The 13,390-nt window shown below is 37.1% G+C and overlaps 1 protein-coding gene and 1 long non-coding RNA gene across 3 annotated transcripts in view; one reads left to right on the top strand and one right to left on the bottom strand.

Moving 5' to 3' along the window:
- The window catches only part of eps8l3.S (EPS8-like 3 S homeolog), a 74,344-nt gene that overhangs the window by 33,767 nt on the left and 27,187 nt on the right, over positions 1–13,390 (bottom strand). The window contains 4 exon segments of one of the 2 annotated variants that reach the window (NM_001094788.1): positions 6,652–7,164; positions 9,092–9,182; positions 9,299–9,333; positions 11,133–11,232. In NM_001094788.1, coding sequence (NP_001088257.1) covers positions 7,057–7,164; positions 9,092–9,182; positions 9,299–9,333; positions 11,133–11,232 — 334 coding nt within the window. In that variant the 3' untranslated portion in view covers positions 6,652–7,056. 2 annotated transcript variants of the gene reach the window in all.
- LOC121400546 lies at positions 565–7,462 on the top strand. Its single transcript, XR_005965804.1, has 2 exons — positions 565–976; positions 7,063–7,462. It is a non-coding gene; the product is annotated as an uncharacterized LOC121400546 (long non-coding RNA).

Genomic DNA, 13,390 nt, shown 5'->3' on the forward strand with positions numbered 1-13,390 from the left:
TCCACCAACTTTTGGCATCTGTTACATTCCACAATTCTTCTGCATTTCTTGGTTTTGCCTTAGAAACAGTATTTTTGATGCCACCCTACAAGTGTATTGGGTTAAGGTCCAGGGATTGGACTGGCCATTCCAATCTTGTTGGCCTGGAACCAAGATTTTACTCCTTTACTGATGTATTTGAGGTCTTTGTCTTGTTGAAACACCCATTTCAATGCCATTTCCTCTTTGGCATAAGGCAACATGACCTCTTCAAGTCTTTTGATGAATTGAAACTGATCCACGATCCCTGGTATGAGAAACATGATACCAATAGTGTGAAAATATCCTTATAATCTACAGTCTGGTCATTTCCCTATGGGACCAGACTGTAAATTATATCTTTATAAACAGCGCGTTCTGGCGTCAGAACGCGCCGTTTATAACTCAATGAGTCAGCAGTGGTCACTGACGCACGCTACCTGCAGCTTTTCTTCCTGTCTGTCCGCCTCACTTATCACTTCCTCCATCACGTGGTGTGCTCGCTCGTGCCTTCTGTTAGTCTTGCTGGCTTTTTTTCCACTCTCCCACCCTCTGCCATTTCCTCCCTCCGCATTTCTCTCCCTGTTCTCTTCCTCGTCCACCTCTAATCTCGCTCAGTCTGCGTCTCTCTCCCTCTACCGCCCCCCCTCCAAGCCCCTCCCACACCCTGTCACTCTTTAGTCGATCGTTACTTCTGCGTATACCACCCTCCAGCTAACAAACTTCAGACTTGCTCGTCTACGTCTATTTCCCTCTTCTGCTCCTTCTCCAGTCACAGTCCTTCTGCCTCTCTCACATCCTGACACTATTCGCTCTTGTTACTTCTGCCGCTCCCACCCCCTCCCACTATCAAACTTCCCCCTCCTTCCCTTGCATTCAGCCATCTCTGATGCAGTGGAAGACGTCACACAGAGCGGGCTACTTTAAAAGAACCTGAAGAAAGCAAGAATAAATACAGGTACCTAGTCTCTTAAAAGCGCTGCAGGGAAAGATAAAAATAAACAAAGAGAGACACCAGCAAAATAGACTAGTTGGCATTATGGCATTATGTAAAAAGCAAACAGAAATCTTCAGGAAGTAAAAGCTGAACTCAGAAAACTTTAGATTATAATGGATAATGTACCCCCTACTTAAAATTTATAAAGATATTAATAGTCACCTCGGAGTTATGTGACCTGTATAAAAGCACTCGGCCTTCGGCCTCGTGCTTTTATATGGTCACATAACTCCTCGGTAACATAATATCTTTATAAATTACAGTAGGGGGTACATTATCCACTATATATCATGATGCTTGCTCCTCCATGCTTCACTGTCTTCACAGTCTACTGTGTCTTGAATTCAATGTTTGGGGGTCATCTGACAAACTGTCTGTGGCCCCTAGACCCAAAAAAACACTCTTGCTTTTACCAGTCCACAAAATGTTGGGCAATTTCTCTTTAGACCAGTCAATATGTTCTTTGGCAAATTGTAAACTCATCAGCATGTCTTTTTTTCAACAATGGGACTTTGCAGGAGCTTTTTGCCAATAGCTTGGCTTCACATAGGCGTCTTCTAATTGTAACAGTACTCACAGGTAACTTTAGACCTTCTTGGTCTTCTTGGAGCTGATCATTCGCTGAGTTTTTGCCATTTTGGCTATTCTATCCATTTGAATGGTAGTTTTCCATATTTTTCCATGTCTTTCAGGTTATGGTTGCCATTTTAAAGCATTAGATCATTTTATCATAGCAGCCTATCATTTTCTGCACTTATTTATATGTTTTCCCCTCTTCAATCAACTTTTTAATCAAAGTACACTGTTCCTCTAAACAATGTCAGGAACACCCCATTTTACAAAAATTTTCAGAGAGAAATGTACTATAACCAGCATGCTCAACATTTGCTGCCTTCCTTCCTTAAATAAGGGCTGTAATTGACACCTGTTTTTTCACGGAATGAATTACCTCGCACATTAAACTCCTCACTGCTATTATTTGGAACAAGCCTCAGTTAATGATTCAGTTACACAGAATCAGCAGCATGCATGTCATGGCTATTGGGTCTGTTGGTTTTCTATTATCCTACTACACCTACTAGTAAATTATTTGTTGTGTAGAAATCTAATTTCTACCAAAAACAGTGATTGATCAAGTTAGTGATTTCAGACATTCAGATATTATTCTGAACACAACTGTTCGGGGAAATAACATTCTGATACAACAAATTATGCTGAGTTCTCTACAGTTTATTAGAATCACAGTATTAAAATTCAATTAATTAAGTGGCTGGTCAGCCTACTATCCACAATTAATTAAAACACAATAATAATAGTAGTATAAACACATCAAAGCTCAAATCTTGCTAATACAATCAACACCTAATTTAAAGACATCATTGCTGATTATGCTAAACATATTATCTTGACTGGAGCAACAGTCCAGAGGATATAATCTCAAAGGAAGAGTTACAAGTTATTCTGAATTGAGAAAGCCAGTTGGATGACTGGTGAAACATTGTCAAGAAAAAAACAGCAAGTCCAGTTGATTTGACTTATTTCTATAGCTATACCTGGATTAATGAAAATCTTCACAAACAATAGTAGTATAAATAACAATGCAGGTACTATACAAAACAAATGAATTCATATTTGATTACTGCTTAAAAAGCAAAGTTCATCAAAAGAAAGTGAGATTGGTTAGGGGAGTAACTACCATGGGTAAAGAGGGTGCAATTGCACACGGGCCCACACCCCATTGGGGCCCTCTGGATGCTTGTGCCAATGCAAAGGTGCACTGAAAACTGGGGGTGGGGGGCCCCAAGATCATAGTTACATTATTGAGATTGGTGTTTGGATTTTGCAAAATTATTCCAGCTTTGAATATTTGCATGAGGAAGCTGCTGTTAGGGAGAAATGTGTTACAGAATAAAAGTACTGAAGACTTTGCACTTAATTTTATTTTAAAGCAACATTGCACTTTGCCGAATTGACTGCAGTCTGTATGCATTCACTGGAACACAGGGAGTAGGTAAAATGCTCAGACATTTTATGGTGGCCATACACTAAATATATATATAATGGGGGAGACAAGCAAATGAAGAGTGCGTATGAAGCTAGCATGGCAGGGACATCAGTCTGATACCTTGGTGAGACTATTCCCAGTGGGGGCACAGATGGGGGAGCAGGCTGACACTAATATACACTTGTATAGGTGTGTTCAACTAGAAGTCCCTAGGTTGCAACTCACTCACCGAGGAGGATATAAGGAATGTGTCATAGACTATATACATTCAGTTGACAGCTAAATTTGCACAGAAGGCTGTGATACTTATATATGTGTGGATTAATGTTATATCTAGGCCACAAACAGATCTGGAACCAGTATAGGTCATTAATGAGTCCTATCATCAGCCTTTAGTCCCTAATTGGTATATTGCACTATACAGACAGACACAGGCCCAGGTTTGTGGAAAGGCCACAAAGGCCCCCAGAATCTTGGGGGGGCCGCATGCTGCTCAACCATAACCACATTGGTTCGGAAGCACAGGGGATTTGCAGGAGATACAATAACTTTTAAAACTTCCTGTGCACCAATCCATTACTCCAGACCCAATGCTGAAAATTTGTGCATGTGCACAAAAGAAGGGGAGGGGACAGGGGTGACGAACGTCAGCGGGCCTAGGGTTGCCCACTATGTAAATCCGGCCCTGCATGTGTATCCAATTTTACTCAGTGTGGTAGTCAATCTTAAGGCAGTTTTCTTTAGCTCAAGAGCTGAAACACACGGTGCGATCCAACGCGATGAGAGGAAACTGATGCAGAGACGAATGCAACGAAAATACAATAAGTAATAGAAATGTCAGACCTTGCCGCTGTGTGCACGTTGTTTCTTCATCCGACAGTCGTGTCATGTTGGATGCATGCAGCAACAAGGTCTGACATTTCTATTACTTACCTTATTTTCTGCACATCTGTCTCTTTGCATGCGCTTCCTCTCAGCGCATCGGATCTCAAGAAGATGCATCATGTAGTTCCAGCCTAAGAGCACAGGCTGAAATCGGTCCTGTGTGCCATTATCTGAAAACCCTCTTTTGTCCCTAGGTTCCATAGAAGTTTAATTAAAAATTATTAAAAATTATTTAAGCATTAAATTACAAGGCACTGCTTTATACATACAGTGGAAATCTTTTTTTTTTTTTTTTTTTTTTTTACAAAAATCAGAATTATTTGCTTAAAATTAACTAAATAGGAGATAGCCTTAATGTAGTTTCTGAATAAGGTATCCCATAGGACACTTAGCATAATTAAACTGGCATTCGGTCATAGGTCAGGCTCATCATCCTTCTGATATATAATAATAATCTATTAGTTTCAAATGGGTGAATATACAGACAGAGCAATCTTACTTACATGCCCCAATGGTAATGTTGCCATTGTTGGACTAATTGCTATGAAAATTACTAGAATGCTACATCTTTCCCCTGAAATGCCCACCAAAGGCATGGAAATTCATGCTAATTAGATCATTCCACCCTAGGGTCAAACAACAGTTTTATAATGATGGGAATAGGTGCTGATGGGACAAGGACTGCATCAACTTGCCTATGTGGTCCTCGATCGCAGGGGAAAATCAAACCTGCCTGATCAAAATCTGGCTGATTTCTAGTCAAATATCGGTCTGGGGGACCTGTTGGAAGGCCCCATACATGGGCAGGTAAGAATCTAAAGGAACCAAATTGCCAGCTTAAATCTGCCCGTGTATGGCCACTTTTAGTTGGGCAAGAATCATATAGTTAAACTGTGTGAGGATTGAAACACTAATTAACCTGGGTGTGACTGCTATCTGCTTGGCTAAGCAGTATATATAGACAGAGTTTGCCTGCATATTCCACAAGATCTTTCTTTTTCTGCACAGCATACAGTATATACCATAACAAGTGGTGGGGTTGGGGGGGGGCTGAAAACTTCAATTATGTGTGGCTAAACTAAAATAATAACATCTTTATGGTTACAGAAGTGCAGCAAAAATTACTAATAAAGTAAATAAAATGGTTTTTATATAAATATGGATTAATTGAGGAAATTTGGATCCACAGACACAGAAAATAACCTGGTTATTAACCTGGTCAGGCATGAGGTGCAGCATGCAGCCAGATCCAAGGAAGAAGTGAATTATCATGGGGTGTACTCATGTGCTCCTAGTACTCTTGCACTTCTTCCCTGGACCTTGGTAAATGATCTTGTTCACCATAATGCAACCTATTTTTGCATTATGGTGAATGAGAGAATTCACACACATGAAATGAATTAAAATTTATTTAAGAAGATAATAATTGAGAAATACATCAATATAGATTGGTATGGAATAAATATTGAATGAGTTTACTGTTTGTATGTATATAAAAAAAATTGTTTTTAATTCAGAGTGTATAGCTTTAAGACGTGTGGTGAGGGTGTTTATATGATTATCTATAAAGCTATGCCATTTTATATGACACAATCATGCCCTGAGGAAGTGGCCCATGAGGTTACGAAATGCATTGGCAGATATGTAAGCATTGAAAATGTAGCTTTTAAATGAAGAAATAAAGAAACTATGTTTTAACCTAATTGGTGAGAGACTGCAGTTGATCTTGGACAGCAGGTTTTTTTTATATGAGTCAAACGCTGTTTTGCTGAGTGGGAGTGTCTAGGAACCTCTGGGAATGCAAGGGATCTCTGGATAGTGTGGTTCCTTGACTCGTACACGAGAGAAACCATAATAACCATGACAGAATCCCTTTATAGTTAACAGGAGTGGCATTTTGCTAACCCCTTGTAACCTGCAGGTAATATTCTCACCTTGCGTCATGGCAGAAGCGCCCCTGTGCCCTGCACATAGACTAGCTTGTCATTTACATTTGTACTTCTGCCTATGCAAAATACTCAAAATACAAAAAAGGGGGGTTGTGGGGTGCACTCCAAGGCTTAGTTAAAAAGTGTTTAAATACGATGGAAGTGCTACTGATTTGGCCAATTAATTAATGCACATTCCCTGGTCCCCTGTCTCATAATTAATTCAGTATATTTACAAGTGCATGTGTTTACAAAACAGGGGTTTATAGTTACAAAATTATGATCATAAAGTTGATCAGCCACCATACCACGTCAAGGTAAACCCTGTACTGTGGTCCCTAACTTGTTTACCTCTGGTCATAGTATAAAAAGGCTTGTACCTCTCTGCATAGTAGCATTACTTGGGATAAGTGTCTGCTGAACCTTGGTTTGAGTCTGAGGTCTAGATCCTCCCCCACCACTAGCTTTTGCGTTTTTTTTTACGGAAAATACTCGCTGTGGTGTCTGTCCAGATTGCTTGAAAAACATGAGGGGGCGATAAGTACAACTGTGCTATGGTGACAATTGGTTGGTGCACAACAATGGTGCAATGCAGCATGAGTATTAATACTGACATGTTACTTATAATTATAGGAAGGCTTGTATCTCTTTAAACAATTAAACCTTAAAATAATTTCCCTTTATCCCTCTCAAGATTGTTTTCATTGACATTATCATACCTTCATATCTGCATGTCCCCTTCATTTAATATGAGGTCAAATGTCTAACAATGTTTTAGAGATAAATACGTATAATGAATAAACATTTGCACAGGTAAGCACAGGTCATGTCTTTTATTAGTCTCCTTTCTTATCTTTGTTACCAAAGCAAAAGGCCAAAACTTTAAATCTGAATTAGGAAAACTGATATTTTCAAAAGATATAATTGCATTTGAAATAAAATGTAGTTATGCTGTTTAGTATTCAATCATGCTAGCACAATTCAACCACATCCATAGGTGGGCAAGTATAAATATGTAAAATTTGACTGGGAGAAAGTCATCCATTCCACGAAGCATTCTGATGTGTTATAAATCCTGGTTCCAAAAAATAAGAAGAGGTTCAAACTAAAATTAACATATTGTGTAAATGTGTAAATTATTTATATGTTATATTTTTTTGTCTTGTTTTTCTTCCTTTTTCTTTCTGGGATCAGAAACTATATAACTTCCTCAGTCCTCTTCTTCACAGTACCTGACGATCATCTGTATTCTCCAGGATGTTGCTTGGAATAAATCCCTGATGGCCCTGAGAATTTTGCACCATCCACCACTGCCGGCTTTGGTCCAAAACCTGCCAAATAAAGACAGACATGCTACACTGATAACAGGCAAAAAAATAACAACTATAGGTATACACTGGACAGTTCCAGTTTATATTATTATTGACTAAACATTTTCATGTATAACTGAAAGCAATAATTATGGCAGTTCTATTTATATTACAAAATTTTAAAAAAGCTACTCATATCTTTATGAATTCCGGGAAAGTCATCTCTGATAGAGCCTACTGTAAGAAAATAATTATAGTTTTTCAAAATGATTATCTTTTTCTCTGTAATAATAAAACAATAGCTTATACATGATCCTAATTAAGCTGCATGAACCCATATTGCTCGCAAAACAATCCAATTGGACTTATTTAATGTTCAAATGATTTTTAGAAGACAAGGTATGGAGATCCAAATTACAGAACAATCTCTAATCTGGAAAACACCAGGTCCCAAGCAATAATGAAAATGCTGCTGAACAGCCCAAACTGCTTCAATCGTGTTAAAAATGGAATGATCAATGTACATTCTCTGGGCCCATGTTTACTGGTAATTTATTCCTTGCAGGTGTATACAGTGTTAAAGGAACAGTTCAGTGTAAAAATAAAAACTGCCTAAATATATATATAAAGTGACCAGATATCTAACATAACAGAACAGAACCCAACTTCCTGCTTTTTAGATCTCTAACTCTGAGTTAGTCAGCGACTTGAAGGGGGGCCACATGGGACATAAATGTTCAGTGAGTTTGCAATTGATCCTTAGCATGTAGCTCAGATTCAAAAGCAACAGTTATGGTCCATGTGCCCCCTCAAGTCACTGATTGGTTACTGCCTGGTAACCAATCAGTGGAAACCAAGAGAGCTGCAAAGCAGGAAGTAGTGTTCTGGCTATTATGTTACACATCCAGTCACTCAAGCCTTTATACATTAGATTTTTGGCTAACTAACTATATTAGAAGCATTTTTTACCTATTTACCCAGTTTTTATTTTACACTGACCAATTCCTTTAAAAATGAGGGGTTTAGTAACCAGTTTATGATAACAAAATTGCTAAACAGCATAGGATATCATACTAAACCCCAAATGGTGGTACCCTGACCAGAAATAGTTATTTAGGATCACTGTATGGTGTTTACCTTGATGTTTTGGTGACTTTTGGTTTGACAACTTTATGCACTTGTTGATCAGTAGCATTTCCAATTCCAATACTTATACATTGATTAGCCTTGCTCTCACTACTCCTTTTGTGTGTGTGAGTATGTGTATGTATATACAGTAGATAGATAGATAGATAGATAGATTACCTCCCGAAACTTGAAAAATGGAAAGAGGGACAATAAAATCTGACGCATGTAATGCAGTGAAAATTATTTTTCCCTCACAGTTCTCCCAAGAGACTTGCTTATCTTAAATAATTACAATTGTATCTTTGCTTATCTTAAATTGTTACAAATGTATCTAAGTGCAGGTATTGAGTGTTCCGGGCACTCTGCTAAAAAGCCTCATATTTAATTAAATTTCAGAATTGTTGTGCAGGAGATCAAAGACAAACTTTTTCAATAAAAATCCAGGACTGTCCTACTGAAAATTATATTCATATATATTCACACACTAAAAACAACCACCACCTGGATGGAAAGTACAGAATTTTGTAAAAAAAATATTTGTGAACATTATTCAAAGTTCAGTTTTTATGTATATAAATATATATAGATGTATGTGTGTTTGTGTGTGTATATACAAAATCATGTGAATTAAAATACTATATTAATCATTTAATCCATTAAATAACAAATTTGTTTTAACTATGCGTGCATACTGTGTATAAACATACACACATCTATATATACATAATACATTGAAAGTATAACTATTCTGCTGTTCATTTTCACAAAATGGTTAAAAGACATCAGCTTTTTTCCCAACTTTTTGACAAAATAGTCTCACCTTCACAATATCGCCTCTCCTTACTGACAGTTCGCGATTATTTCTTGCTTCAAAGTCATGAAGGACATTCATAAGAAGTGGCTGAAAGTTCCTGCAACAATGAAAAAGGCTGTGATAAGTGTATCTAAATCAAGAAAGGAGCTCAGAAGCAACATGATATATTAATGAGTGTGATGAGGGTTATGATGTTCAGCAACGTGCACTCACCTGTTGCGTATTGGTGTTCCTGGACTATGTGACTTCTAGAATAAAAAAAAAAAGTTTATTAAAAAACAAACTCTAAGTAATTTTACTATACAAATATGTATCCTTGCACCTAATAAAAAGTCTGCTTCTATTATTGACAATGTATGTTCGAGAAGACAAAATAAAACAGATTGTTCACATTTGAGTTAACTATTAGTATGATGTAGAGAGTGATATTCTGAGACAGTTTGCAAATGGTTTTATTTTTTTTAATATTTATGGTTTGAATTTAGATTTTTATTCAGCAGCTCTCCAGTTTGAAATTTCAGCAATCTTTTCACTAGGGTGCAAATTACCCTAGCAACCATGCATTGATTCGAATAAGAGTCTGGAATATGAATAGGAGAGAGCCTGAATAGAAAGATAAATAGAAAAATTTATAGAAAGATGAGTAATAAAAAGTAGCACTAACAATAAGTGGCATATTTATCAAATATTCGAATTCAAAAAGACCAACCGAATGGTGGTCGAAGTGGGCCGAATTCGGCCTACTTCAAATCGTACGTACGTACTTCGATCGGTCCCCCATAGGCCAAAACAGCACTTTGGCAGCTTTTAGCTGACGAATGGTCGAAGTCGAAATTTTAAAGAGACAGTACTTCAAAAAATTCGACCTTCAAATCTCGAAGTTTTTTCAACTTTGAATCGAAATATGACTATTCCCTAGTCGAAGTACACAAAAAATAGCTTGAAATTCGAAGTTTTTCACTTTGAAACTTCACCTCGACCTTTAATAAATCTGCACCTAAATGTCTAGCCTTACAGAAAATTTGTTTTTAGATGGGATCAGTGATCCTCATTTGAAAGCTGGAATTAGTCAGAAGAAGGCGACCAATAATTAAAAAAAAAAGGCCACTTGGAAAGTTGTTTAGAATTAGCCATTCTATAAAATATTAGGGTAGATTTATCAAAGGTCAAGGAGAATTTTTGAATTTTGAGCTATTTTTTGTGTACTTTGAATAGGGAATAGTTCAAATCCAATTCGAATCTGAAAAAAAAATTGAAAATTCTAATATCGAAATTTATTATGTACTGTCTCTTTAAAAATTCAACTTTTACCATTCGCCATCTAAAACCTACCGAATTGCTGTTTTAGCCTATGGAGGACCTCCTAGAACCTATTTGGAGTCAATTGGTGGACTTTGAAAAATCTGAGTTTTTTCTGGGAAAAACTTTGAATCGAATTCGATAAAATGCGCTATTCCTTCGATTCGAATTCGGTTGCATACAGACCTATTCGATGGAAAACGGACCTATTCGACCAAAAAAAAAACTTCGACTTGATTTCAGTTGGTCTTTTTGAAATTGAATTTCTAATTTTCTATTCGAAATTTGACCCTTGAAAAATATGCCCCTAAAAGTTAACATAAAACTTATAGAGTGAAAACTACATACAGGTTTCTAAATACCTTGTATCTATCTGATGCATTGTTGAAGAGTTTTGGTAGCTTACCAAAATATTTGAAAACTTTTAGAGCATTGCAAGGACAAATATGCCAGCATAAATTGCACCTTTTCAGTTTATTTATTTGGACACATTGAATATATTGGTCTTAAACCTGCCTCAAAAATATTTAAAATAAACAAGAAAACAGTGCCAGAGCATTCCCTAACCATAAAATTTTTACTTCCAATAAATATCTTGCCAGCCATTGATTTGAATAGTAGAGGAATTATGATTTTGACATGTGCTCTGGAACAGGCCTAATAACAGCATGAAAAAATTGTCTATTGATATAGCCTTAGGTTCTTGTAAATAGAATAATAATGTGTTAATTTTCTTCCATCTACATACCTGGGATGAAACATCACTAAAGGGGATGTCAGGGATGATCCACCCATCAGAAAAAGTTGGAAAATACTGAGGAATATTCTTTCCATTTGGCCATTCAGCTCTAAGGATTAATATGTTGAAAATATAATTGATGTTTAACATATTTTAAATACTTGCATATTGTAATTAAGTGTAATTATTCATAAAAGGAGTACCATTATCTGAATGTTATAACCATTTGCAACAATGAGTCATTTTATCAACCTGCTTTTTTAAATCAGTTCTTTTAGCTACTACCAGTACTGGATGGTTTTGCTCTGTGCAAAAGGCAAAAAAATAAAATCACATTTTACTTTCTTTAATGAAAAAGAAACCTATCTCCAATATACTTTTATTAAAAAATGTCTAGCGTTTTTATAAGAAACCTGACTATATGCAGTGAAATTCCCCCTTCGTTTTACTTGCTCTGAATGCTGTGGATAGGAGACGGTCCCTAGCTGCTCTGCAGGGAAATCATCATATTTTTGAACAGCAGGGGGCAACCCTGCCACCTTACTTCCCAGCCGTGCAGAACTCAAGCAGCTTTGTTTGTTTCCCTGTAGAGCAGTCCGCGACTGTGTCGAGATTCATATTGGATTTTATTTTTATCTTTACATCCCCTTTAATGTTTCCAGCTCCAGTGGAAGGGACAAAGATCATGGAGCCAGATTTAAACAGATAACATGGGATTCTCATTGAAGGATTATTTTGCTGCAGCCACTGGTTCTGCAGAGTTGGAGAAAGTTTGTATTAAGCAATCAAAAAACTATAAAATCCACATTAGATTACATGACAAACACAGGACCCAGTGCAGTCTGCATATTCTGATTATTAATCAGTCTTGCTGTATCGGCTTCCAGCAGAAATTATTTGACTTGTGCTGTTTTGATAATTTATGATCCCTAAGCATCCCAGACCACACTGAGCATGTGCGTAGTCTTGGTTTTGCAACAATGTTTAGCAAAGTTACAAGATGGTGACCCCCTGTGGCCAACTTTGAAAGCAGAGATCATTTGTTTTATTTGGCTTCTGGTGCAGTAGGTTCATGTTTATGTTTAGTATACAAAATACAACATTTCTAGCATTATTCTATCTTAGACTTTACTTCCCCTTTAAAGGGGAACTCCACACAAACATAACCCAAGCTTTTTTGAAAAGTAAACATAATTTCAATCAACTTTGCAAATTTACATCAATTAAAAAATATGCAGACTTTTCACGATTTTTAATGGTTTGGAATAGTTCCCTAAGCCTAGCCCCCTGCTCTCCTGTGGATCTGTCTGACTGCTTTGCTGAGCTGGCTGACTGCTGCTACTTTATATCAGAAGCCATCTGTCCTTAGCCTGCATCCTCCAACCCCCACAAATCCCTGCACATGTGATTTCAATAATGAACGGAACATCACAGTGCAATGTGTTGTGGGTTATGTAGTTCCTGCATGCTGTCTGTAAGCTGTGGAGAAGTTGTTACAATTTGTAACATCCGTGTTTTAGTTCCTCCTTCCCTGTCAGGATTTCAAATGATGCAGAAAGAGAAGAACTGTTAAACAGCTGGATTTTAGCATAGAAAATGGCATTTATTCATACTTTTTGAAGAAACAGGTAACTTTGATGGATATATTAGGGGTTTCTGTGTTATGTGGGCCTCTTTATCAAATTTTGGTTTGGAAGTTGGAGTTCCGCTTTAAATATATTAGTTAACTAAACCCTAAAACCAAATATGGGTTGAAACTGCTGTATTTTATATACTGAGCTTACTGCACCAGCTATCTACAGGTCTTCCGTTGTGCACAGGAGGTCATCATCTTGGATTTTGTTAGGCATGTCATTAACACTCAATTCTGAGGCAAATTGCACTGGTTTCTGAGCTAACATGTAACGGGAATCTGGATTAATTACTAATCAGCCTTGGATTGTTTTGTTTTTTTTTACATTCAAGATATGCAGTATATTGTGAGACATACTGTGAGATATTGTTCCTAAGCCCGGGTCACTAACAGCAGCCCAATGCATATACTGTGATACAGAAGCCAAAGCATAATGCACAGCATTTCTAGCCTACTTTATTTTCTAACTTGAATGGTGTACTGTACAATTAGGACAGGTATGGTACCTGTTATCCAGAATGCTCTGGACCCTGGGTTTTCCAGATAATGGGTCTTTTGATCATTTGAATCCCCATATCTTAAGACTATCAGAAAATCATGTAAACACTTAATAAACCCAATAGGCTAGTTTTGC

The sequence above is a fragment of the Xenopus laevis genome, chromosome 2S (assembly GCF_017654675.1).
Source record: "Xenopus laevis strain J_2021 chromosome 2S, Xenopus_laevis_v10.1, whole genome shotgun sequence".
NCBI classification, from domain to species: Eukaryota; Metazoa; Chordata; class Amphibia; order Anura; family Pipidae; genus Xenopus; species Xenopus laevis.